At 36.2% G+C, this 26,871-nt stretch overlaps 2 protein-coding genes across 13 annotated transcripts in view; one reads left to right on the top strand and one right to left on the bottom strand.

Moving 5' to 3' along the window:
- The window catches only part of LOC115770825 (synapse-associated protein of 47 kDa), a 35,058-nt gene that overhangs the window by 6,408 nt on the left and 1,779 nt on the right, over positions 1–26,871 (top strand). For 3 of the 12 annotated variants that reach the window (XM_030716248.1, XM_030716247.1, XM_030716252.1), the window contains exons 3-9: positions 10,022–10,069; positions 18,908–19,141; positions 21,688–21,785; positions 22,147–22,247; positions 22,319–22,593; positions 22,657–22,775; positions 23,563–23,883. In XM_030716248.1, the coding sequence (XP_030572108.1) occupies positions 10,022–10,069; positions 18,908–19,141; positions 21,688–21,785; positions 22,147–22,247; positions 22,319–22,593; positions 22,657–22,775; positions 23,563–23,883 (1,196 nt within the window). Of the gene's footprint in view, positions 1–10,021; positions 10,070–18,907; positions 19,142–21,687; positions 21,786–22,146; positions 22,248–22,318; positions 22,594–22,656; positions 22,776–23,562; positions 23,884–25,254; positions 25,285–25,993; positions 26,037–26,871 lie in introns of those variants that run through there. The other 9 variants (XM_030716253.1, XM_030716259.1, XM_030716250.1 and 6 more) reach the window with 8 other exon arrangements.
- Positions 17,451–17,974, bottom strand: LOC115770829 (RING finger protein 166). Its single transcript, XM_030716264.1, has 2 exons — positions 17,728–17,974; positions 17,451–17,578 (listed from the first exon to the last, which is right to left on the bottom strand). Exons 1-2 carry the CDS (start codon positions 17,890–17,892, stop codon positions 17,537–17,539), a joined length of 207 nt encoding a protein of 68 aa, XP_030572124.1. The 5' UTR covers positions 17,893–17,974; the 3' UTR covers positions 17,451–17,536.

Below are 26,871 nucleotides of genomic sequence, written 5' to 3'. Positions count from 1 at the left end.
TAATTTCCTGTGCGGTCTTATGCAGGTTAGAAGCCGCCTGAAAGTATGCAGCGTAATTATTGAATGCGATTTCGACCACACAATTAAATGCTAAATAATAATTGACCTATTTATTATTTTTATAAGGCTTTACGATTTTGATTGTACTTTTTCGACTGCTCCACAAATATATGGGAACATCCCAGAAAACGAAACGTTTATAGTTAATCGAATTGGTTTTTAAACCCCTTGCGGCGCCTGTCTCTGTATTACAAGCTAGTGCCTTGTGCGAATATAGATATATTGTATATTTATTACAGAAAACTGTATAATTAAACGTTCATACTGATACCAATTGATTGAAAGTCTGCTCTCAAATTTGTAAGCACTGCATTGCTGTCAATTCGCTCGCAATATCGATACACTTATCCTTCACCCAATTGAACAGATGCGCAATGGTCAAACCAAAGTCCAATCAGTTTTATTGTTTGAATTTAATAGACACAGTTTGCCGTGAAGCAGTTAGCCTAGTTTTTATCAATTGACGGCCAATTACAGCCTTATTTTGCCAGCTTTTGGCAGCTGTTTTTATGGCACACGCAAAAAAAAGTAGTACCTTTATCGATTTTGCTATGCCAGCAGATACCCTTATATCAGGCACACTTTGAAACATGGCTGAAAACAAAATAACCAATTTGCTTGATTTCTATTTATATTTTTCACATACATCACATTTTTCGGTTGTTTATATAACATTTACAACACTGAAAACATCGCTAGCACAATATCCAAAACTCAAATATGTTGCAATAATAAGTATATAGAAATTTCCCAAATAAATAATTGGAATTCCAGATGAATCGCCTTCAGTTTTAAATCGATTTGCTGTGCATTTTTTTAGGCTTCCCTAACTGACGTGTTCTTTCTGACAACGAGACTGTCACAATAAATTGTATTTATTATTTTAAAACCCGCTGTAAAGCAGCTTTGAAAACATGATTGTAATAAAGTAAATGATATTGCCAACATATTAATGCAATTCATTTATCATTCTCTCTCTTGTTAATTCGTAACTTTTATTCAGACATAATTTAATTGATATATTATATTTAACTTCTGTGTATTTACATGCCCTTAATTGGGCGCTTTTTATTCGTTTGATATAGAGACAATTTTGTTTTACTTTTTATATTAAGACCTGCCACGTGTTTTTTGTTGTTTTTTTTTTTTTTTTTTTTTTGTCGAAAAAAGAGAAGCGTTTTATCCCAGTTAAGAGTTACCATCAGCCACGAAGCAAACGATATTTGTCACAAATGATACTTTTAGATAGATAGTTTGAGTTCATAGATATTGAATACCTGGCTTACAAATCAAAACGAAAGAGTATAGCGCATGATTACAAACAATTATAAGTGAATCAATTTTAAAAACTATTCGAAGTTGGTTGCTGTCTGAGCATATGGACGATGCTGGCAAAACATATGCTAACATATTCCCGTCGTTATGATGCCTAGCAAAATAAAGATAAATGTGTAAGCGGCACAAAGGGCAAAGTGCACGGAAGTGGCGTAGAGCACAGGAAACGGAAAAACTGGCAAAAGTTACGCTTTTCATATGTGAATGTAACTAGAAGTAGTTGGCAGCCAGAGAAAGAATAATACAGCCGAGCAGGGACCAAGACGATGCGTATCAAGGCAGAAATATTAACGCACAGCGGAAGCGATAGATAAACTTATGCCAACAAATGACGTGAAAGTGAAAACGAGCCAGTTTGTGAGTTTGTGGGTGTTGAGACAATGCACGCACGCACACCCACGCACATAAAGCCTCTTATATCTCTTCTGGCGGCCAAAATGATACAAAATAGCAAATTACGCCGTATCGTAAAAGTGCTACGTGCTTTATTTTGCGCAGCACTGTTCGGTGACAAGTGCGACAAAGCGCGACATTTTATTTACGTGGAAAGTTGAGACGTTGCAAAACAAGACAATATTACCTAAAATGTATACTTTATTTCATTAAAAATAATTGTGCGAAACAAAAGTCAGAACTGAACAAAATGATAATACAAATTCTATTTAAGTTGCATAAAATAAATTCATGAATTGCAAAATGCAAATATTTGCAGCACTTACAGTATACTAATATATACATTAAGAAACTGCTTACGATAGATTGTCATTTTCGTTTATCTAGCTAGTAAAACTCTCTAACGAACGTTGATTTAACGTTATATAACTGTAACTATCAATAGAAATCTGTGCTGTGGTAGAGGCATTTAGTCGTTCGGGTTAGTTGCAACATTTAAATCTTTTTAATATAGTTTAAATTTTTAAACTTGACCTTTTAGATAACATCAATACAATAATATTTGTGCAATGTTAGTTAATGCTTTAAATTAGCATACATATTTATCTTATTCGCGCTTGTTCCAGCTTGCGTTACATGCTCGTCAGAATACCCGCTTACAACTTTCATTTATTTAAACGTAGAAGGTTGCATAATATTTTAACAGATATGTTAATTTCGATGATATGTCTATAAAGCACACAATGCCTAATTTCTCATATCTATTTTGTTTATTCAACTATGCAGTTCCGCTTGTCGTAATAAACCCCCAGCATACAACGTTCCCTTTTTGCTTAAGTACTAAACAAGTGAAAGCTCTCTAGTCGCGATTCTCGGACTGGATATACCCTGTAATCAGCTCCGCACACACAAAAACCTCAGTCCCGCATTTTGGAACACAAGCATTGATTAGCTTTGAAGTCAATTCTCCGATCTCATTCAAGTTGCAAAGACACTGTTCTCTTTGCTGTTACACACATTACCAGAAATCCTTTATAACTCTTCAATCCAGTTTGAATGGGTGCAGGGTATAACAATGTCAATCATTGTTATGAAAATGTATTCAGAAAATAATCTGGGAAACCGTGTCCCCATCATTCTCCGCCCCATCTATGACGAGCCAGTCGAACTGAATACTCAAAAAATTAACATAAAACTCGCACGCTCTATAAAACGCCAAAATGAGTTTGATAAGAGGCGCACTTACTAAAATTTTGAAATTATTCCCGGGCTAATACCGATGGTTGGGGCTTGGTTGGGTTTCGACTGCGCTTGCTTCTATTTGCATAACATTAATGGATGCTGAAGGATGCTGCTCATATGTGTATGTGTTGTGTGTGTATGTGTATGTGTGAGCTTGTGTGTGATGTTGGCATAAAAAGGTGATTTCGAGTGTAAAACTCACCGCCCAAAGCGTAAACGTTGGTCATTTCAGCTTTTCCGAGCCAATTTTAAAAGGGGGAAAAAGTTTCAAATCAGGCTAGTAGAGCGTAGCATTAAATTTAAAAAATGAATAAGCTCTTATTCAAAATTAATTAAAAAAAAAAAAGCATGACCAAATAAACGTCCTTCTATTATGCTTAATTTCGAAAAAAAAAACCCTTATCTTAAAGCGTTCAAATCCTAAATCAAAACAATCTTAACATAACCGAGCGCTGTACTGCCATTAAAAATATTTTAATTTCATATGTACATACACACGCACACACACCTAAAAAAGCATTTACGGTGCAAGGAAAATGCGTACCTAAGTAAAGTGGAATATTCTAGACTTGTATACATAATACAAGAGCCCACATTCTAAAATTGGTATCTGTAGCTTTATATGCTGCGAAATATGGTCAGCAATATGGAAATCTGTTTGAAATAAATTCGATCTAGGCGCGATTTAGGAAGACATAGTTTTACTATGTCAAGCCTCTAGCTCAATAACCATGGGTTCCGGTTATAAAAATTACAGCATCAATTATATTGCCTGCATCTACCCGGCGTATACGCAATTTGCAAATGACAAACCCTTTAAGAGCCATTGTTTCCAGCAATTCCGTGGCCACAACTGCGCGTCGTCTATTGGCTCGGCAAATGTGCTTATAGTTGAAATGAAAAACAGCGCCTAACTCAATTTCAGTTTTAGGCGCCTGCGGCAGCAAGGACCCAACTCGACGGCGTTACTGTTTTTCCTGCTACTGCTACTGCTACTCCTGTTCCGGCTGACGCTGCTGCTGCCGTCGGCACGTCGTTTTGCAATTTAATTTTGTTTGGCGCGCTCTTCGCTAACGTGCGCAATTAATTCTGTCAACAACAGGCTGTCTGAAGACCAGGACGACACCTTGTGGCTATGCCGAAACATTCTTCTTCCTGCTCTCCCATGCAATTTGCAATTTAATATTGTTTGTCTTTTCTTATCGCAACGCAGTGCTTCTTTGTAGCCCACCTTTTGGCATTGTCTTGGACCACAGCTTCTTTAGTTTCGCTTTTGTCCTTTGTCTTGCCGCTCGTCTAATCTAATTGTTATGTTCTCAATAATTTGGCGACCTTTTTGGTTGTGGGTTGCATAACTTTTAATGACCATAAATTACTATATAATTTTGCTATTTGCTAATTCTCGAGCTTCGATGGGAAAGAAAACGAACAAATTTAGTCTAGGCTATCGATTCATGGAGATATCCTACACAGCACAAGGTTTGCTTTCTTTTAACACCCTCGGTTTCGGAAAAGTCAATATCAAACCATATTTATGTTCAGTTAACGGACGCCTATCTCAGAGCTCAAATGAGCTCGACCATAAGTATTTAGCATTAATATTCGCCCATATCATAGACATATCAACTATAATTAACTTTTTTAATTTAGGGCCCACAGCATAATGGGCCGTAGGGCACAAAGGATGCAGATTCTTTAGCTAGAATTCTGGCGTAGTTGCATGATTAAAAAGCAGACAGAAAAATGTAAACAGTTCCTTTGTAACTTTCCTGCACTTTTGAGAAAGCGGCTTTTCGAAAAACCGTTTTTCCAGGAACTGTGCAACCACTGGATGGCTTGTCTGTTTCCGTTGACTTCACAGGCTTCAGTCGTGCGAAACCGTCGGAAAAAAAGACACAGAACAACAGTGAACAATGGGGAGAAAAGCGGCTTTTTTGAATAAGGGTGCATCGTCACCAAGGTTGACTCCGGGGCGTCTTCTCTGTCTTATTTGAAGGAGGTCCTTAAATGATCTTCTCTTGAGCCTCCTGACGACACACGACACACAACGAGGTCTCTTGCTACCCGGCTGCAGTGTCGCTGCAAGCGTTCGCTATACCGTTTGGTTAATGCTCCGACTTTGCTTTCTATGGTCTCCATATTGAGGCCATTATTCAAGGTAGAACTTCTGACGTACCATTCAGCTCTAGTAATTCGGCGCAGGGCCAAGTTTTGGAATAATTCAGACATTCTCTTCGTCTTCGATTTGTCCGAGACGCAATGCCCCAGAACTGGATACTGTATCTCCAAGTCGGCGCCACCACGACGTTGTGAACTGCCCGTTTGCAGCGATATGGAAATGGGCTGTTGGGGTTTAGTAGCCAGTTGGTCTTGGCCATCTTAAGGCGGCACTGCTTGAGCAGGCTGTCGATGTGCGCCCGAAAGCTAAGCCTCTTATCCAATACAATTCTAAGGTACTTTGCGCTTCTGCCAGAATAAAGGGGGATGCCATCTATCCGCCTGGCAGTTTAAGGTGGATGGAGTAAAATATTGTCATATCATCGGCAAATGTGGCCATCAGGTTTTTGCCTGGAGTGGTAGGTATAGGTCGTCCGGTATGGGGATGTCTGCCCTTGTACAAATTGTAGAGAAAGGGGCCTACTACGCTGCCTTGTGAAATACCCGCCTTCATTTTGCGAACATGAGAGATACTGCCCTTGTCTTGACTTCGAACTTACGCTCTTATAGATAAGAGCGCAGAAGTAGAAAGAAGGAAGCTGTGAGACTCATCTTGATTTTCTAGAGCAATCCGTCAACCCAAACGCGGTAAAGTCTAAGCGGGCATATTTTACAGTACTCTCCAGAAAAACTTTAACTTTAGATTGAATCGATTTTGCTTTGCTTTTTGGCCAAGTCACCTGAGGCTAGTTACTTGTCTTCAGATACGCAGAAACCACAACTACTTATCCGACAAGCTCTTAAATTGTTAGTGGCAACTCTTCCACGGAGTTGTTTGTTTGTGCACTTGACAGGCAATCATCAGACTGTAAAACTTTGTCGATATTTTTGACAAGACTTATTATATTTTCAGGCTGTTGGGCATCTCCGTGCGCCGGATCCAAAAAGTGAACCAGTACGACCTTTGCCCTTATCTAAAAAAAAAGCTGTCGCAGTTTCTAGCGTTGTGCACGTTGGAGACCGCCGCACAAAGCGACTTCATTACTCCATATATCGTGTTTCTGAGCCAACACAATTTCCGTCTCGAGCCACTTCCTGCCGTTTCATGTGGGACATGACTGTCATTTGTGCTGCCAAGCAAATGCGTCCCACGGCTCCTGCTTGGCATCCTAAAGTTGTGGCCGCCTAAGGAGCGGCTAGAAATGTTGACTCTCAAAGAGAAACTGACAAGATGTTTATATTAAATGCAACAAGCTGTCTCTAATTGTCTTTCATACACACACAAAAAGTCATATGTACATACCAAAGCAAAGGGAACTATCTTCAAGGATGAGTTTTTCCGTATTTTGGGAAATTTAATAATAGCTCGTAAAATCTGCAATTTTTGGGGTATTCTAAAAATAGTTTGAATATTAATAAAAACTATATTTTAATGAACTTTTCTGTTATATAAAATTATATAATATCTAATAGTTTTTGTTTTCTTCTTAGCCTTTTAACTTGTCTAGTTTTGATGCTTATAAAATTTTAATTTGTTTAGTGCTATTATCTCCGTTTCTATTAACAGATTAATGATTTACCTTTTTATTTAGCCTCTAACATGTCATCCAATTAAAATAACTGCAATTTCAAGTTGTATATGAAGATTTTACCTCGGGAACAATCTCCTCAGCATGCCAATGCAATAACATTTTTTAATTAAACACTTGATGCTTTGAGCCACATCATGGTGCCGTTTTAATCGGATTGCATTGTCTCAGGAAATGCTTCATTCATTAAGATGTTTTTTTTTCTGATGCCGCTCACCTCAATTGGTTATCTAGCGCTCAGTGGCCTTCGTGCCCTGTGGCAATGCGACCTTAGCTATATTATAATGCAGGATGAGCTCTGATGCTTGCCACTCAGTCCTTAATTGAAAATTGCAAGCGACAGCTGCTTTAGCATCTGTCAATAGTTTGCTTTGTAATTGACTAATGAAATATGCGCACACGCCGCAACAAAGCTGAAGCCCTCTTTTAAACCCCCTCCTCTAAATACCTCTTGCATAGCAATTGAAAAAACACCGAACCACTGAAAGTTCAAGAGGGTATTGTCGACCTTAAAACTTGAACAGCATCTCCCTTTCTCACTCATACTTACGACATATGAACTTGGACTGCAGTCGTAGCCGCAAGTCATAAAATTATCTGCTTCAAAAGAATAAATTAACGAGACTTTCAATAGCTCCACTTTATATGCTAACTAGACATGGGTAGACGAACTAAATTGTTATTTATTAGTATCAGAATCTCCCAGCCATGCAATGCTCAACTGAAAGGACTGTTTCGGATTTAACTGATTCGCAAATGTTCAGATTCAGTGTCATATAGATAGTTAGTTAGGAGAGGAAGCCAATAAAATTTTTTTATGCCCTTGAATGGGATTTTATTATCTTGTCATGTCATGGAAGTAATCTCCAGCTAAATTAAGTATATTTATTCTGGACCAGTATACACATCCGAGTCGATAAAGCTTCGTCTGTCTGTTTCTATTCAAACTAATTTCGTTGGATCGGCCCACAACAATATATAACTTTATAGAAGTCATAGGTCAAATATAAAAGTAATCCATAAATAACATTTGCTTGTCAAAATATCGTAATTAAACTTGTGATTTGCAAGATTTACGATGCTGCTCAGATATGCGCAATATCTTATGAACATACAATACAGTTTAAAGAAATAATGACAAATGAAAAATATTCCATTATTTGAAAAAGTGCTTTCATAAACGCATTTCCAAGCCATATATCCACAAGGGTATTTTACCTAATACGTGCTCGAAATTAATGTTCTTTTTTCTTTGTATAGATAATTTTGTTAAAATTTATAATTGCTTATCTAAATGATTGAAATTGTTCATTGAATCAAATAAAACTTTTAAATTGTTGTAATTGCGAACATTAAGGACGACTGCTTGTTTATTTGGTTGATTGGAGTAGTCTGCCATCCATTCATTATTTTCGCATGGCTCAACTCATCAGACTAATTAAATTAAATTAATTGCATCATCGCTTTGTTGTGTCCCTCAAATACAAATCAAATGACAGCTCGTATACATGGCGTATACTTAATTAGCTTTATAAAGACAGGCATGATATGCTATACTGATGTAGTTAAAGTTTAGCTGTGGCTTCAACTACGTTTTGCATAGGTGGTTGAGTTTCGTCTGAGTTTAGTTAAATAGAAAATACTAGGGCTTTGATTGCAGCATGGGGCATTATTTTGCATAAATTGTGAAAGTCCATGCATTTTTTGCTCTTTTTGTGCGATCCTTGTGGCAGCATAGAATTAAATTGGCCTTGCTATTGTTGCCGTACTTGCAGTTTAGTTGTTGCCTGCCCTTTAATGGCAGTCGTTCGTGTTTTGTTTCAGTGCTTTATCACAGGACTAAGGACTCAGGCATCAGGCTTCAACATGGCGCATGCATTGGGCCAAGGTCAGCACGATTTACATTTCAATTTCCAGCTCTATTGCAAATTTAATTTTTTATTCTCTATTTGTACCTGAGTGAGTGTGTGTGTTACTTTGAACCGATTCTGTTATTCCTATCAATTGATTGTTAAAACAGAACAAACACAAAATACATTGTGAATGTCCTTGATGGCAAATTGTTGAAATACTCGTCGAGCTTCCAACGCCATACCCGTTGGACACACACATTTTAAGAGCATAACAATATTTCTCTTTGGTCTCACATTAATTTTGATTTACGCCTGGCTGCTTGAAAAGATTTATGTCTTACCCTGATTTTGTTCCGTGGGCTTATTGGCACTTACAGCACTCTGGGGCCGGCTTCCCTTTTTGGTTGCGTGTGAACTTTGAACTTCACCAGTGGTGCAAAAAACAATCAAGTTCCGTTCACTGGCTTTCATGTTGAAGCGCCGTTTAACATCATTTCGCTTTTGTAATCATATCTCGAGACTTAATTAAAAGGAATGACATTCTGCGGTTGCATGTGGAGCGGGTCGGTACGGTCATTAGGTAATCCTTTTTTTGGCGCCTCAATTTTCCCGCCTTCTTAACGTAAAATGTCCAATTAATTTCTTAACATTTCCATCGTTAACGATGCAACCTTTATTAATTTAAAACTTTTCCTCTTTTCAGGTAAATATAAAAGGAAAACTCAACGCATAGTAAACTTAAGGTCAAGATGAAGAGTGCTTGAAGAATTAGGTATTTGATTAGCGCATTTTTGTGTAATATTTTTATTAAATTGACAATCAATATTCTTAGCATTATTATTATGATTATTATTATTTCTTTTTCTTTTATAATGTATGTTATTAATATTATTATTATTAAGTCCTGCTCTAAAATCAAAAGATGAAGGTATAAATAGACAAGTTTCGGGAATTGTCAAATATTTATATCATAAATATTCTAACTAAAAACCCTTGAGTATAATGTATTTGTGCAAATGCATGTAACAGGAAGAAAGAAGCATTTGCGACCACATAAAGTACATATATTCTTGATCGGCATCAATAGCCGAGTCGATCTAGCCATGTCCGTCTGTCCGTTCGTCCGTCCGTATGTATGAACGCAAGGATCTCAGAAACTATACGAGCTAGAGTTGGTGTTGGAATAAGAGGGTACAGGGTATCCCCTAGTCGGGAGCTCCCGATTAGAACCTCTTGTTTAATCGATAAACGTTGCAAATATAATTTCTTATATATACTTTAGATTAGATTCATTTTGTTATTTTCTATATATTTTGATGCATTATTTTCCTTTTTTGTCATTTTTAATTATTTATTTTATTAATTTTAGTTATTGCACATATCTTTTTTTAGCATACCCAAATCAGCTTCCATGGTAGATTCATTAGTCAGCGAAGCCACGTAAGTTTGCAATTTTATTTTAATTTGATACATCACACAAAATATTAAATATAAATAATTTGCTTGACCGATTACTTTTGTTTATCTGTAATTAAACAAATTTTCTCTCCACATTCTTTAACTTGGCTTATTTTCGAATTAGCTTCAATATTTATTTCCCTCATATTATCGGCACGTCTGTACGATGAAGTACACATAAAACATAACTATTAACTGAATGGTGGGAAAACTCCACACCATAAAATGCACACGCGGCCATGCCCTCCGGCAGGCACTTAAGCCTCAAAATGGCAAAAGCTGAAAAAACTCGGCTCTATAATTGTAGAAGTCAAATAAAAGCTGCTGCCATGGGACCCGCGTCCCGATGGCATTTTGAAACTTTAATTGCGCCAAAGTGCTTGTGAATGTAACTGCTACGTCACACACACACACACACACACACACACATACGCTCATGTGAAGAGTTGCGCAATTTAATCGCTTGCCTGGCAGCCTCAGCGCCAAGTCGTATGCAACAAGATTTTGTAATGACACTTTGGACGCTGTCCCCGTTGGGCGATATTTAATTTGCGCGGCCTGCGAAGGACTTGGTGCTCGGTTTCCTACCATCTGTTGTAATTATATTCTGGGCTATCATGCGCTTCCATTACAGTTCCCAGCTCTGTGCCCGCTTATGCCCGCCCACATGTTGAGCATTAAATTACCGTAGCCACGGCTCAATGGCAATCCAAATGGATCAAAATTTATTTATTCACTTCTTTTTTTTTTGGTCATTCATTTCAAGATAATTCATCTCAATCAGCTTAAATATCATACTAAATATTTCACTTGTGATCTGGGTTCGATTGCTACCTTTGAGTCTGTTTCTTTGTCCTGGCGTGCCTTTAATTAATGCGCATAAAATCCTCGACATTTTGCACCTTTTTTTTGGGCTCACGTGCGTCCGGACACATCCTTTTGCTCGTCCTTTCCTGCATTTGATTGAGTGCGTTGCCATGGACACAAGCAGAGTCCTGATTGTTTATCATTCACAAATTTGTCATTACCTCGTATACCCTACCCTGGCAACGGGAAACGCCCTCATATTAGAATTCATGGTAGTTATCATTTACAAGATGGGCATTATTATCAGTTTGAGTTCTAAAATTTTATTTATTTATTTATTTATTTAAAAAGAATCTACAAACCAAATCCTGGAATTATCGACGTGAACAGTTTGGTTCACGAACTGCCCTGAAACCAAATAGATCCATTCAGTTTATTTTAAGGAAACACAGTTTCTGATATATATCTGGGTTAGTTATTTATGCGCATTTGAATGTGATGTGAATGGAACTTGCCTTCGACGTTCTTGACATATTATCCAAATACACGCACAAATCAGAAAAGGTATCAACTGCCGTTAATGCGATTTATTTGTTGCTGTGTATCGAGCGTGTGTGCGTATGTGTGTGTAGGCATAAGTATTTGCTTAGTCCATGGCACATCATTACATTGCAGAGAGATCAAAATAAAATTAAATACGCCAAACGAGGCCATATAAGGCACACACACATAAACCCCGTGTGTGTGTGTGTGTGTGTTGTGTATTCGTGTAAGCGTGCTTCGGTAAATGTCAAAAGTTTTCGAGCATTTGTAACACACACGGACATATTAGGCACAACCAAAGGACATCTCAGAGCCTTTCTCTCCTGTCACTAGCACGCAACATTTAGGTTTTCATATTTTTAGACATTTGTGCAACTTTTTAGTTTTTGATGCCCTTTTGTAGTGTAATTATTATATTATTTTCTCATTTTATGCGTAGAATGATTCAAACTCAGTGTTGTACTGGTACAGAGTATCTAAAATGTTGGCTGTGCAAATGTGAAGTCTCGGTTAAAGCCGCGACAAACATTCAGCAATCGCATTAAGTGGATTGTGGGCGTCGACGACAACACCTAAAGGACGGAATGTAATAAGCGGGGATTGAAGATGAGGTGCGCTCATTTCATTTATATACCCATAATGCTGGCAGTGTCGTTTACAAATGTATTGCGGCTTTTCGTGATTAGATGTGCGCCTTGGGCTGCAACTAAATGATCTGCACATGTCCCTGAAACACAATCTAGCTTCTCTCAACTATTATGAGCCGTCGCTTAGTTAATGGACATAAACATACCCGGTGTTAACGCGGATCCATTTAGCTGCTCAGGTGTGCCAGAGAATTTTTCATTTCATTTCGAAAGCAGTCTGAATTATTTAAACGGAAACTTATATTCAGCTTAAGAGTCAATTTGATGGGTTAACCTCATCAGGAAATCCGAAAGTATGCTTAACAAGAATTCATTACTCACCGATTTTTCTAATAAAGCTATACTTTATAAGAGTCGGGTGCTAATACGACTTCAATCATATGTAAGAAGATTGGCAAAACAGTCAAATGCCAATTTAGGTCTCAATCAAAAAACCAAAAGAGTTTTTCTCACAAAAATTAATTTTTCATTGAGCTTTAGATTTGAACTTACCCTCTATAACAGGGAACAATAAATCTATTGTGTGACTAATGTTTCGTCCTGCATCGCAATTGCGTCAATGGTAGTCTCAGCTGATAAAAATGAAGATGATAATGCAGTCATAAATAAATAGGATAAGCAGCTGTCTATATTATTGTTGACTTTTCACCAAGCCATGTAAACAATTTTAGCGAATTTCTTCGGAAAAGTCCTAATAATACTTGCCTTTTGCCTTTGCGATGCTGCGCTGCATATTTTAATGCACACTTTTCGGCGGCTGCACATAATAATACGATAGTTGAAAAAAGTCAGCGAGTCTTCGTAGCGCATAATAATAAATGCAAGGCTATACAAAGAGGAAATTAAGAAAATTAATTAAAATAATTAATACCATAAAATGTTCAAAAGAAAATAATCGAAAGTCAGAAAAGATGAGAAGTCAAATGTCATATGACGAGCAAAAACCATTATTCCTATTGGGTCGGTGCGCGTGGGAGGCGTTGGGAGTTGGCAAGCGTTAAATGTGCCTTTCATAAAATATTAGTAGCTCCACATGGTCATAATAATAGATATATATATGTAACGTCTTACTGACTGACACGTTCATAACGTCCTGTTTTGCACTGTCTACTTTGAGGGCGGCATCCCTTACAGGACCTATTCTACTCTATTTACTTGCCACACCCCCAGCTGTCTCTTAACCTGCTTTTTACCTGCTTGCTGGTAATTTGTCAAATGTGGATTTTGCCATTCTTTTTCATTTCTTTAGCTCGCTGTTGCGCCTTTGCCACGTGCAGCACACGACAAGCGAGGGTAGCTCGAAATGATTTTTATATAAAGTCTACAAATTAACTTTCTTTTTTGAATAGAAGCAAGCTAGACATTTAAATATATCGTGCCCACACACACTGTGGAAAAAGTTTTGGGCTGTTATCGGACTAACTACAGAATACATGAATTATTTATTGTGCGAATTCATCAAATATTCCTGTTCAGGCAGCCTTTTTAAACTTCCGAAGTGAAATGGCAGATTCTACTGAATTCATTATAAGGTACACTTCGGCACTTAAATTATTTAATGTGAAGTCAATTAGTAGTACATTCCACATTTTGTGAATTTTCACACAACTCAAAGAAACTTTTGTGCATAAGCTAAAATGTATTTGAAGACGGTGATTTGGTGCAAGGCTCGATGCATCTCCCTACCTTTGGTTTTTAGTGCAAACCTTGGCTTGTCATATTTGTTAAATAATAAAAGTCTCCGGGCTGGAACCCCTCCCCTTTAAAAGCTAGCTTGCACCCTTATAAATATGTACGTTAAAATGTTCCTATGAAAGCAGTATCAATCGTTTGTTAACTTTTCTCAAAACCCTCGCACAGTGTGGCCTGCTGAGCTGTCTAAGCAGAAAGCCTCGGCTTCATACCACCCGACTGGTTGCTATACTGCGTGATATTATTTAGCTTTTTATACGCATTTAGTGTTATTTTTCTGCGCAAATGCAATAAATTTCCTTTAGCATTATCCTAAATATGCTGGGCGCGTGTATATGTGATTCTGTGTGTGGTGTGTTTGTGTGTGTGTGTGTGTGTGGGAGGAATGTGCGGGTGTTGTTTGTGCACGTGTATACATCAGAGGCTTAGCATAGCAACGGGGGCGTTGCTGGCGACTGGTGGGTTTTCCTCAGCTTTGACTTTACTTGAAAATTGCTTATCTTGGCGCCTTTGAAATGGAAACTTGCGAAATCTCAGCTCGCCAATGCAACCCAATTACAGCACGAGCCCACGCGTGACTCTCGACACAGACTCAATTAAAAATAGCACTTACAGCCATTGAAATAAACTCTACCACTTCTAACAAAACCAGCCCCGCGCCCCTATCTCACCCCTCTCTGGTGGCTATCGCTATTTGTTTTTTTTCCAGCGAACAGCCATAAAAAGTGGCGATAAGCAATCAGCCAGTTCTCCTGAAAAATAAAAGCCATATAAGCTGCGTTGGCTCGCAATGCAATTTGCGCATCAGTAAGCACGGGACACTGAGGAAGGGAGGGGTCTTCATTCCATAGGGGACTTGTCACATGGACATATACTTCTTTTCCCACATTTGCGATTCTCTGCAACTGCAGTTGTGTATTGCAGCTTGGCTACTCGCTTTACTGACTTCAATTTGCATACTTATACATTTAAATGTCTTGCTATCCTTGGCGTTGTCCTGATTTTAGAAACATAAAAACAAATTCGTTTTTTGTATCTAATGGTACGTTTATATTGCTAAAAACATTGAATCAGAAACAACATGGTTCATATCATCGACAGGATGCTTCCCAGAATACAATGTCAAGCATATTCTGCTATTTAAATGTTCAGTAAAAGCTAAAAACATGTTTAAAACATTCAATCATGCACCTTTTTGCTACACATTATACAACTGCTGTAGAAACTGTCAACAGGAAATTGTATTTTGTCAACATTTTTTTTTTCAAGTAATTTTGACAAAACGTACCATTCACGACAGTTATTAATCTTCTTAACATTTCAAAGACTTTAGATCTTTAATAAAAGGTTGTTATTCAAAATGTACTGACAGCGATTAAGATTGGCAATGCTAAATTTAAACTAAATTAAGAAAAGCTGCTTGATTTTGTAACTTAAAAAAATGAACTTAAATTAAAAGAGAATTTGCAAATTCTTGCTTAATATAAAAAAATCATTTGTAAAAAGTCAAGTGATATCTAGTTAGTATAACTCAACTAGTGTATATAGAAAATAAGTGTGCATGCATGATATATATATATAATAGACTACCCTTGCTCATTGCGCAAATGGCGAATAGGAGAAAAAATGCCAATAATTAGTTTTTTCCTAATTTGCTTTGCGAATTGAGGACATATATATTAGTATAGCCTAGGCCAACGTAATTAAAGCAAGCATGTTCTTGCTCAACTACTTGCATGGCAGTAAGATTTTAAAAGCCATAAAGCAGTGTTAAAATAACTTAAAACTTGAGTTGGGTTGGTCAGGCCTTAAATAAAAATATGTTTCTTTTTTGGATTTGTCGCGCATTCAACGCCAGAAAATATCCGTAGCTGAAAGTTCAAAACCTTTGATTCCTGACAAAATTCCATGTCCGTGTGAGTGGGATTTCACTTTTACACTTTTCATTTTAAACATGCTGTCTTATTTTTCTGTGCGCTTTCTAGGTTTCCCGCAGAACGCTGCGGCAAACTTTTATAATTAAAACTTTCCGCTGCGACTCGAGTGAAAAATGAAGAAACAAGCAACTGCGTATATATGAATTGTTCAGCAGTATACGCGCCAAATATTTTCACTGCACGGAACCAAGAATATTGTACAGCATAGAAAGTCAAAGTACATACATAAATCAGGTCCCACAGAGAGATTCTTAGGGTTTCCGCGCAGTAAAAATTTTAAACATTTGTGATATTAACGCACCAAAAACAGTAAAACAAAAGTGAGCATATGTATAGAAGCAATTTGTGGGCAATTAGCAGTTTTTAAAGTAATTTCCAAATTACAAAAATAAGTATTATTATGTAATGTCTAAGCACTTTAATCAACTTAAGTTTTGCCACCCTGATGCGGCTGCTCAACTCAGAAAGAGATATCTTTAAGTATGCCACTTATCAGAATCTGGGCAGCATTATACGGATGTTGGATAGTCCTAGGCGGCCCATAAATAAACACTGTTGCCGCCTGTCAGGCGAACAAAACTGCGTAAAAGCGTCGCGCCCCCAAAACCCATAAATCACACCAGAAGGTAGAAAGGGGCTGAGGGTGGGACGGGCTGGAAAATGCTAATGATAGTTGTACAAGGCTTATCAGCTACAAGGAGCCGTAAAAGTTGCCTTGAAATGCTTTACACGAGCAGCTGCAAAATGAGCTCTGTATATGGCTAATTGAGCGCAACATGGCGTATGCGCTTTATATACATGCTATATACGACTGGCATATGCCATATTTACACTTAATAATTAAATGGATCGTACAGGCCGTCTATAACAAAGCTGAACACAGCGTAACTCAATAAATATTGCAATGCAATGAAATAAACTTGCGTCAATTTATGGCCACTTTTTGTACAAATGAATTCAGTCCTTGCCGCTTCACTGCTTCAGCGGTTGCTTCTGTGTGTCGGTCCGTCTACGTATTCCAACTGGTGGCTAGGGGGTGGAGGTGGTGTACCCATTATAATAATGCTGCAGCCCTGGCTTTGGCCTTGCCTTGTCAATGCGCCAATGGAGCTTAATAATAAAGTGGAATGTCGGCTAGGCTACAGAATTCCTTTGCTTGTCAATTTGATGTCGTTTCCTTTATCCTTCACAGCACTAACGTGTGCATCATCAATATTTTGCATGCACGAGCTAAAGCGACGCTTGTGGGCGTGGCAGCACGGTGTTGAACAATACTTGCGCGTTGTATTGCCGCAGGCGAAGCATTCAATATTTCAATAGATTTCGTCCTGGCATTGCAAGCTCCCTATAACTAAATCGAATCGCATCATATCACATCAATTGTGTTATCGTTGTTAGAATAGAAGAGTGGCTGTGGCCAAGAACGCATCATGTGAGCTCTGCGGCACATATGGGATTGATGGGCGTAAGTCGAGTCACTTTATAAGAAAAAGCTCTGTCAATTCACACACACAATCCAAGAAATTGTATTCTTCGAATCACTCTGGTTACACTTTGTTTTAAAATGAATTTCATTATATTTTTTGGTTTCAAACTAATCAATTAAAGTTAAAATTCGATAGTCTGAAAACATGCAGTCCTTCAGAGTCTCATGAAATGACTAAAAAATAACATGAACTTTATTTAAACAAATGTAAACCAAAAATAAAAAAATGGAAAAACCAAAAAAAAAAAAGGAATTTAAATATAAAAACCGCTAAATTTAATTAACTAAACATTATGGTTAGACAGTTATTGTCAACTTCGACTATTGGCACAGGCCACTATGTCAAAAATACGATCTTTATGCCAGAGCCACGTTCACGCTGTGGTATAGGTGTATATATATATTGATATATTAGATGGAATTGAAAAAGTTTAAGCTTGGACAGCAAGCAGCCAATTAGAGGGGTTTATAGAGCAGTCTCTGCCTAATTGGATGTTTGCCGTCCGTCAAGTGTAGCCAACTACTTACAATATAATACTCGAAAGGAGCTCGACACAGCGGACAGACCTTGGTGGGGCAGACATCGTAGACCTTCTTGAGACAGCGCTTACAAAATGTGTGCTTGCAGGGGGTGCTTACAATGCGATGTTTGCGGCACAGACAAATTGCACAATAGTCCTCAGTATCGTCCATTTTATGGTTGTATTGAATTTTTTTGTAAATGTTAGTTTATTCTATGTATGTGCTACAAAAATGACGAGTCTTTCGTACACCCAAGTGAAGTTTAGCGCAAAGACGAATTTATTTGATGATGTGCTTTCTACTTTCTACGCTCCTTCTTTCGTTTCACCAAGCACATATTAAGCATACGCCACGTATTACATGAGCTTGTCAGAGACATTTTATTTATGACAGCGAGCACATAACAAAGGAAGGAAACGGCTGCAAAACGGCTGATTCAATAAATCGCAGACTTATCAACGTAGGAAAATTGCACACACACACACACACACACTGGCAGACATCCTGCATATAGGGTGTCAAGGCAGTGCAGTCCAAGTGTGTGTGTGACCTAAATATTAAGTAAATAATATTAAATTGATTTCTAGTTATATGAATAACAAGACACATATAGGTAACAAGGAAGCTTTTTCTATTACGACTTTTATAAGATACAATATATTGAAAAACTTCTTAATTGGGCACGAATACTTGCCATAGCTTTTCTTAACAAGACGATCCCAGAAAAAATTGACAGGCGTTAAAGGAAACAACTTTTGATCAAAATCCAAGTTTAATTCGCTCCAATGTAATCCTGGTTAACGATAATGGCAAAAAGATTAGGTACAATGCAAATTGAGGAACTGCTCTCGACGCTTTAAGCCGAGTTAAAACAAACTCCATCTAGTATACATGCATTAATGGGTACATTATAATTTGTTGCTATATTATTTTTGGAAGATTATGAGTTACTTCTCTGTTGTGACACCCTGTAAGGGCATGTGCTTATATGAAGTGGGCTGCTCATTGTTTGACGAAATACATATTGTATAGATATTATCGGGCCCACTCATGAGCATCCAAGCAATGAACTTTGTCAAATTAAGGCAAGATTGATTATGTGTCTGGCTGTCGGTCAGGCTGTCTGATTATTGCGCAATGTCCAAGAGTTTCGTGCACATTATTAAATTAACTTTTTCTTTTACAGTGGCTGGCTAGGCAGCGCCAAGGGCTGGCTGGGCAATGCTTCGATACCATCGATGCCAGCCATGGCAATGCCATCGATGCCTTCGATGCCAGCGATGCCATCAATACCATCGATTCCGGGACTGCGTAAGAGCGGCGCTGCCGATGGATCTGAGGGCGGCGAAGGTGCTCCAGATGTCAATGCTGCGGGTGCTGTGAGTGCTGGCGAAGAAGACGACAAGTCGAGGTATATTAGGTATGGGCCCCTGCTTAAGAATGACGGAATTATATACGAAAAGAAACTGCAACAGCGAAGAGAAATAACTTTTATGAAAGCGCGTTTGTATTTTAGTTCAGAATTTTTGTTTTATTTTTTGTTTTGTTTGTTTTAGTTTTTGTTCAACTTGATCAAAATAATTGTTGCGTCCTTTGTTTGGAATTAACCTGTCGTTCAACGTTCACTCACTTGACGGCTATTGTTCGTCTGTTTTTTGTTCACACCCTTAGGAATAAAGGCAACTTTTGAATTTCAACAAAGTCCCAAACTAATTATTTACAAGCCTTTACTAACCTCGCTACAATAAAACACTTCCAGAAAACCATTAAAATATATTTTAAACACAAGTTAACTTAAATATATGACTATTGTCATTTAGTTTTGCTTTATATATTCACGTATTTTCCTCTAATAATTATTTAGCTTTTAAAATAACTAATACAAAATATCACTGAATACTGCTACTCACTTAAGCCTCTACCCATATCCGTTTTAACTTGAACTTCATAATCTTACACTCGTGCTAACTTTAGTTTTACTCTTTATAAACTTATCTTAAAATCGTATACTCTTAAAACTGTACAGACAAATACCTTAATACAAACCACATATATAACATTTTAAACGTTTTTGTATGTATATATATAATATATATTGAGAAACTTACAAATTTTTGACGAATTGATAAATGATCGGATATCAAAAACAATTTTGTCCCTTAACAAAGTGTTAATATATACTTTAAGACTAATATCAATTACAACTTTCAAGAATAAAGGTAAGTCATTGTGTATTTCAGAGTTCTATAAATTAGGCATTTTGTAAGGGGACACAGTGATGTTTAGATTCTAAAAAAGTTGTTCTTAAAAAACGAAAACATAAATAAACCATTTCATAAAGCCCTTCATCCAGTTATACAATCACTTAATTTAAATTCATGCTGCTGTTACACATGCCCCCGACAACATATTCCAAGTTCATCATTAGTTGATTTCACACTTTGATTCATTTCATATTTTCGTTTTGTAACGCGTTATATAAAAATAAAATCAATTTGTATACCATTTAGTAGAGACAGAAATGTTCAAGTATCAGATTCCATCATTATTGAGCGGCCCATCAAACAATCTCAAGGATCTAAGCAAAACCCATAATAAAATCTGGAACTATTCTTGTGGCAACGCAGTAGATAAAAACAAAAAACTAATTGATGTTACTAGTTGTTATCATTTTTATTTTCGTCTTAGTTATCAATGATTTTTTATATGCCACCCTAATTTCTCAGTGTCGATGTGTAGCTCATCCTGTGTCAGTAATTCGCTTTTTTTCGCTATACTTTTTATATATTTTGTGTGTGTAGAGACTATATAATTTTCTTTGGCAGCTCCTTCCAAATAAACTCTCTAAATGTGTGCTCTACTAGAGTTCTCTGTCACTTGATGTCAAAAGAAGAAAAACTTAAGAACCGATCTGAGAATACATTCATTAAAGATGATCCGAGTGTTAGTGCATGCATTATGTGTGTTCTCTTTTGGCCTCTTCATTTTCGATTAATGCATTTTATATAATTTCCATCCCTTCATAAACAATTCATTTGAATTATCTACTTACATTGCATTTGCATCGACAATCAACATAAATAATTGTCCTGAACTAAAACCAAAAACAATGTAAATATACATAAAACGTGTAAATATACATAAACGTTAACGTGAATATAAAAACAAATATGTAGCTAAACATAGACTAAGTTAATAACTGAGGTTTTCAACAAAAAACAAAATGAAAGTCATTTTAATACTAAATAAAGCTTTGTGTGCATATTACTAAATATTATCAACCAAACATTCATATTAATTAGTTAAAATCGTCAGCGAGAACTTAAATACAATAAATTAGTCAGTAATAAATATTCCTGTGCAACCTTTTTAAATAATTAATGCTTGACTGCAGACACGTAAAAACAATTTGAAGCTCTCTCTTAATCAGTGTATTACAAGGCGGGCTTTACCTACCTTACAAATGTTGCCAAGTAGACTTTGTTAACATGGACCCTAATATGTATGAGCATGAGAAATCACGCATTAATTCAAAAGAAATTTGTATAATATCAATAGAAATTTAAAAACGAATGCTCAGGTATGTTTTTCTTCGAAAATCCATTGGCCGACAAATATTTGTTTTGAGAACCTATTGATTTAGTCTATGATTACATTTAGTACCCAGACAAGCTAGGGACTCGGACTTAAATCGCACGCACTTTCAGTCAATATCTTTGTTGCTGATCGAGTCAAATAGGACTACTGCCAAATATCAACTGGTCGGTTTTAATGTTGCATGCTGCATGAGTTGAACTGCAATATCCACACTAGATATCCTATGTATATATTATGTATAAACGTTTTCCCAAATTCACGACCACAAATCTGACACAAGCTTATTTTGTTCTCTCTCTCTCTCTCTCTCTCTCTTTCTCTATTTCTCTCTCTCTCTATGATGCACGCTGACGCAATTTCTAATTACAGTGCTACAGAAGGCGCTGATTCGCATCCAGCATCGGGCGGCGGCACGCCCACTGGCGATGAGGGTCAAATTGGACAGGGTAAGGGCGATGAAGTGAAAAGTACGTGTCACAGTTTGATTGGTAACAAAAAAAAGTTATATAAATGTCAAATGAATGTCAACCTTAAAAACAAGAAACTCAAATGCAATTTGCCAAAACAAAAAGTGAATAAAATGATAGAAAGCGGTGACAGGTTACTAATCAGCTTACAGTACTATACGTAGTTGATATGCTCCCGAATTCATAGTGCACACTTATTTATTCACCCATAGCTGAAAGCCTTGATAACCCCACACCCAAAAACAATTTCCTTTTTAGCCTAGCTATTTTGGTTGACTGCATTATTTAGTTGCAACCACTTTTACTTGCTTTGTATCTACCCGAGCAACGAAACTAATTTAAAGGTTTATCACTTCAACAGTTACCACAAAAGTAACTCAACAGGCCAAACATTTTGGATCATTCTTGTCATCGGCCATCAGCAAGGCTGGCAGCAAAATCAAGGAAACAGTCAAGGATAATGTGAGTAAAATCGTGAGATGCTTGAACAGTGTTCAAAATACATTACCTTGTACCTTTGTTTTTGTACTTAGACCATTCTCGACTCGTTCAATAAGGAACAGGAGGCATTCATTAAGGGTCAAGGCGGTGCTGGCAATGGAGCCGCCCCCTGGATTGGACATGCCAATGAGACAAAGATAAAGGAGGAAATTTTGGGATTATCACAGGATCGTCGCAACTTTGTGCGCGCTCCGCCAGCCGGCGTGGACTTTGAGTTTAGTTATGACATAGCATATCCCACTGCCATAGCCATTATGGCCGAGGATAAGGCGCTCGAGACGATGCGCTTTGAGCTGGTGCCCAAGATGTGAGTAGCCATTACCTACACCAATTCGAATTACTTTCATTGATATCCTTCAACACCGCGCAGCATTACTGAGGAGAACTTCTGGCGAAATTATTTCTATAGGGTCTCACTAATCATTCAGGCCGCCGAGCTGGGCACTTTGGGCGCTGATGGTGTGGGCCAGGCTTCCAGCGGTGAAGATGGTAAGTTCATAGTCGGTTACTGCTCATCTATCAGCTATCACACCGAAGACCCAAAAACAGAACACAATTAAGCGCTGGAGCAGAAGGAGGCTAAACTGCCCAATTTTTTTGTTTTCTTGCGCTTGCCTCTTCCGTAACTTTCTCTACTGAACTCTCTCTTGCTCTTCAACACACATACAAACACTCGCTATTCGCGCGCTCTTTAATTTAAAGCTCTCAATCAAACTCTATTATCCTCTCTCTCTCTCTCTCGCTCTCTCTCTAAGTCTATGTTTCAATTTCTTGATTTTGTAAATGTTTCTTTTCACACACGCGCCTGTTCTTTTAGTATTATTTTTGAACTAGCTCCAAGTTCTCCAAGCTCCCTAGTTCTTTTCATTTCAATTTCGGCTAGAGTCTGTAATACACCGCCTATAGTATGCTCTGAACGTTAAGTTTCTGTCCTTTTAGGTTTTTTTATTTACCTTCAGTTCAGTTTTAATTTATAATTATAACTGCACCGGCTGCTGTCGCCTGTGAAAATGCCGCGATTTCCTTTCACTTCCGATTCTCATTTTCACTTTTCACCACGTCGCGCGTTCAGTTCTTAAAATCGATAATCAAAAATCAACCCAATTTCTCAATTCGTCTATCACTTGGCCTAATTTTCTTTAATTTTTTTATTTTAATTTTCTTTTCATGATTTTTGCTTTATTTATACACAAAATTACAACGATATTGTGAAAAACATAAAAACAAAAATCAATCAAACTCAACTGTGATGATTTGAAATGCCTAAAAAAAACAGCTAAGCAATTGCCAGATATAAAAGATATTGATAAAAATATGAGCCCTGCGAACAGTGCGCCAATCGCCGATTCCCCATCAGCAGAAGCAGCAGCAGCTCAGGCCGCTGTCTCTGACCAGCCCAAGCCTGTTATAGAGATTGCGGTCGCCGAAGAGCTCATGGCTAGCGACAAGAAAGCTTTGACCCAAAAAATCTCCGAGTCCGAGTTCGTATCGGATGAATTTCAAACATCCAATGATACCGATTTGGCCGAAATCAAAGATGGCATGCGCAAGCTGGGCATTGATAGCATGACCCAACAGGCGCTTGCCGCCAGCGATGGTAAGAGGTCTTAGCCTGCCACTTTTACTCTGATTTAATTAAGTTTTCATATAATTAATTATTGGTTAACTTTGTATTATTTATTAAGTTTTCATATTGATGTTACTTATTCCTTTTTAAGTTTGTAAATTAATTTTATTGCCTCGTCCGACTTATGCCCTTTATGCCGTTTGAATAACTAAGAAAGTAACTCGGAATAACTTGAAGCCAAAATAGTCCGTATAAATTGTTCTCTCTAAGAGAAATATTACTGAAATCCCATCATATTCTGGCGTTCTTAATAAACGCCCTTTTTTATTTCTCCTTGCAAATCAAAAGCAGGATAACAAAATCATTTCAATAAAGTACACAAAAATAACGTCTAAATATATAAACGAAATATATAAACGAAAGAAAATATTTTACATAAACTTTTGCATATTTATATATATACTTACATTTGATTTTTTTATTTCAAATTAAAGGTTTTCCTATCTAGATAACTTTCTACAAATATGACTAACCCATACCGCAATCCTTAGTAGAGGGCATAAAAAAGTCGAGCAAGCTTGATTTAAAATTGTTTTCGCTTATTAATTTTTAACATTTTGTACATACATTTCTGGTTTCATGCTGTGCCCTCTGTGAAATCTGTTTTCCTAAGCAAATCCCTCTACAAATTTCAGTTGGGACTGCATCTAGCCAAACACATACACATACAAAAATATACACATACATAACAACAATTTGTGATAATTTCGTTATTTCTTTGATAAGAGACGGAAATACTAGAAAATGAAATAGGTTGTAGGTTCGTAGCTTGCCAACACACAGATTATAATTCTCTAACGGCACTTAAATAAATGTAGCTATATACGAGTCGACATATTGAGTCGAGTCTAAAATATTCAAGTCTCACACTTTGTGTGTCCGTACATAATGTTCACTTAAAGAATTCGTTTATCTCAACCTATATAATCTATATTACATAGATCATTTCATGCTCCATTGCATCGTCTCATAAATGAATTCACCTTTTTGTTAGTGTCTATCCGTATTTGTTATTTGATTGCTTTTCGGCCCTTGCCTCATTTGAACTGTTTGGCTGCGCGAGTTTTAATTTTCATTTCTTATCATACATAAACTAACTTTAATCAAATACCAAATGTGCATATTTATTTTACAATCTTCACAAAAAAAGACAAAATTTAATATTTCGAATAAAACACAAAAACAAATAGAAACTCTTAACAAAAAATGTGTGTACAAAACAAAGTGTAAAAATCAAACAATTCTCTTTTTTCTCCTCTGCTCTGTTTCTTTCTTTTGTATAAATTAAATTTTGTCGAATCGTTTTCTTTATTGTCGAACAATACTAACAACCAACCAAAGCTCTGGCATTTAATTATTAAATAATAAATATCAATTGAAATGAAAGCAACAACAAAACTAAAAACGTATATGCAAAACCCTATGGCATCTAACGGATAACAAAGTATTATAAATTATATAATAATCAATATACTTATATATATATATATGATGTATGTATATATATATGATAACACAAACCGACATTTAAAGTCCAGTCTAAACTGTTGTTGCCATTCTTTTCTAACTAGCATACAAAATATTTAAATAAAATTCTATAATTTCCACTTAAGTATCTATGAACTATAACAAACTAACATGATTTAAATATTAACTAGCCACAAATCAATTTCGAACAAGTTGAGTATGACCAAAATGATACAAATTCTTATTATTAAAATACTCTTTACAATCTTGTGCTTTTTCAATTGCAAATCCATTCAATTATTGATGTTCGCTATACAACATTTTTGTGTTTATCAATTTTCGAGTTTTTTATTTATAGTTTATACACATATTCTTTCCCCAAATATTTCGGCTAAATTTTAAACAAAATAAATATAGATTTGTATGCCCAATCACAATTCGCGTTTTCCTCTTTTACACAAGCACCAACAACACGAAAAACTTTAAAAAAGAAATCCAAAAAAATCTATGCAAATTCTTAGTATTAAACACAATATGAATTATATTGAAAACATTTAACAAATATTTATTTTTCTTCATGTATTTCTTAATTTATTTTCAAATCATCTTGCAGAAGATTGAACGGATAAACGCTAAATTAACAAAAAAAAAAAAAATTAAAAAATAAAATATATACAAATAAAAAACCCACATGACAGAAAAACAACTAAAAAATACAACAAAATGTTAAGCGATTTACAAAAACCAAAAGCAACAAACCAAATTATATACATATATATAAATATATATATATAAATATATATATATATATATATAGATATATATATACATATATATAAATATTCACATGACAAACATTTAAACAAAACGCATTATTTATATAAACCAAAATAAAAAAAAAAATGTTACTTAAAAACTGAAACAAAATTTTGTGTGGTAAGTTAGAAATTGTTGGTTAAAAATTCCAATTTTCACTTATATAAAAAAATTATAAAAAAAAATTATGTAAAACAAAATTGTTCAATATTTCGTTGTTGGTTTTCAATTGCATACAAATTGTGTTCAGCAAAATAGTTGCCACAGATTTCTAGTTTATTTACTATCTCTGTTGTGTCCATAGGAGTGTCCATATAAGTATTATAATATTGTCTGCATCTGTGTTTATTCCTTTTTGTATTGACTTAAGTTCCTTTGTTTTTTCTTCTACAATAAAAAAATAAAAATAGAATTTTCATAAGTAGTTGCTATTTAATTCCTCGAAGTAAATGCAATCCTTCTTTGAGCATAGCCTTTATTTATTTCGAGTATTTTTGCATATTCCAAACAATGCCCAAAAAAAAAACAAACTTTTCAAAATTGAAATCAAGTAATCAACATTTATTGTCAATTCAAAGTTTCAAAGCTTTTTAACTGCACAAAGGTGAACAGGTTTATGTTATAGAAAACAATCCGATTTCAAAAGTGTATTCGAATTCGTAATAAAACCAACTC

This window comes from Drosophila novamexicana, unplaced genomic scaffold (genome assembly GCF_003285875.2).
Source record: "Drosophila novamexicana strain 15010-1031.04,08,12 unplaced genomic scaffold, DnovRS2.1 tig00004560-arrow-pilon, whole genome shotgun sequence".
NCBI classification, from domain to species: Eukaryota; Metazoa; Arthropoda; class Insecta; order Diptera; family Drosophilidae; genus Drosophila; species Drosophila novamexicana.
Note: the sequence above shows the minus strand (reverse complement) of the source record. Positions and strands in the feature narration are given on the sequence as shown.

Coding starts and splice junctions, on each gene's coding strand:
- LOC115770829 (XM_030716264.1), bottom strand. CDS start 17,892: ATGGACGATACTGAGGACTATTGTGCAATTTGTCTGTGCCGCAAACAT. Junction 17,579..17,727: donor CTCCTTTCGAGTATTATATT/GTAAGTAGTTGG, acceptor CCTATACCACAG/CGTGAACGTGGCTCTGGCAT.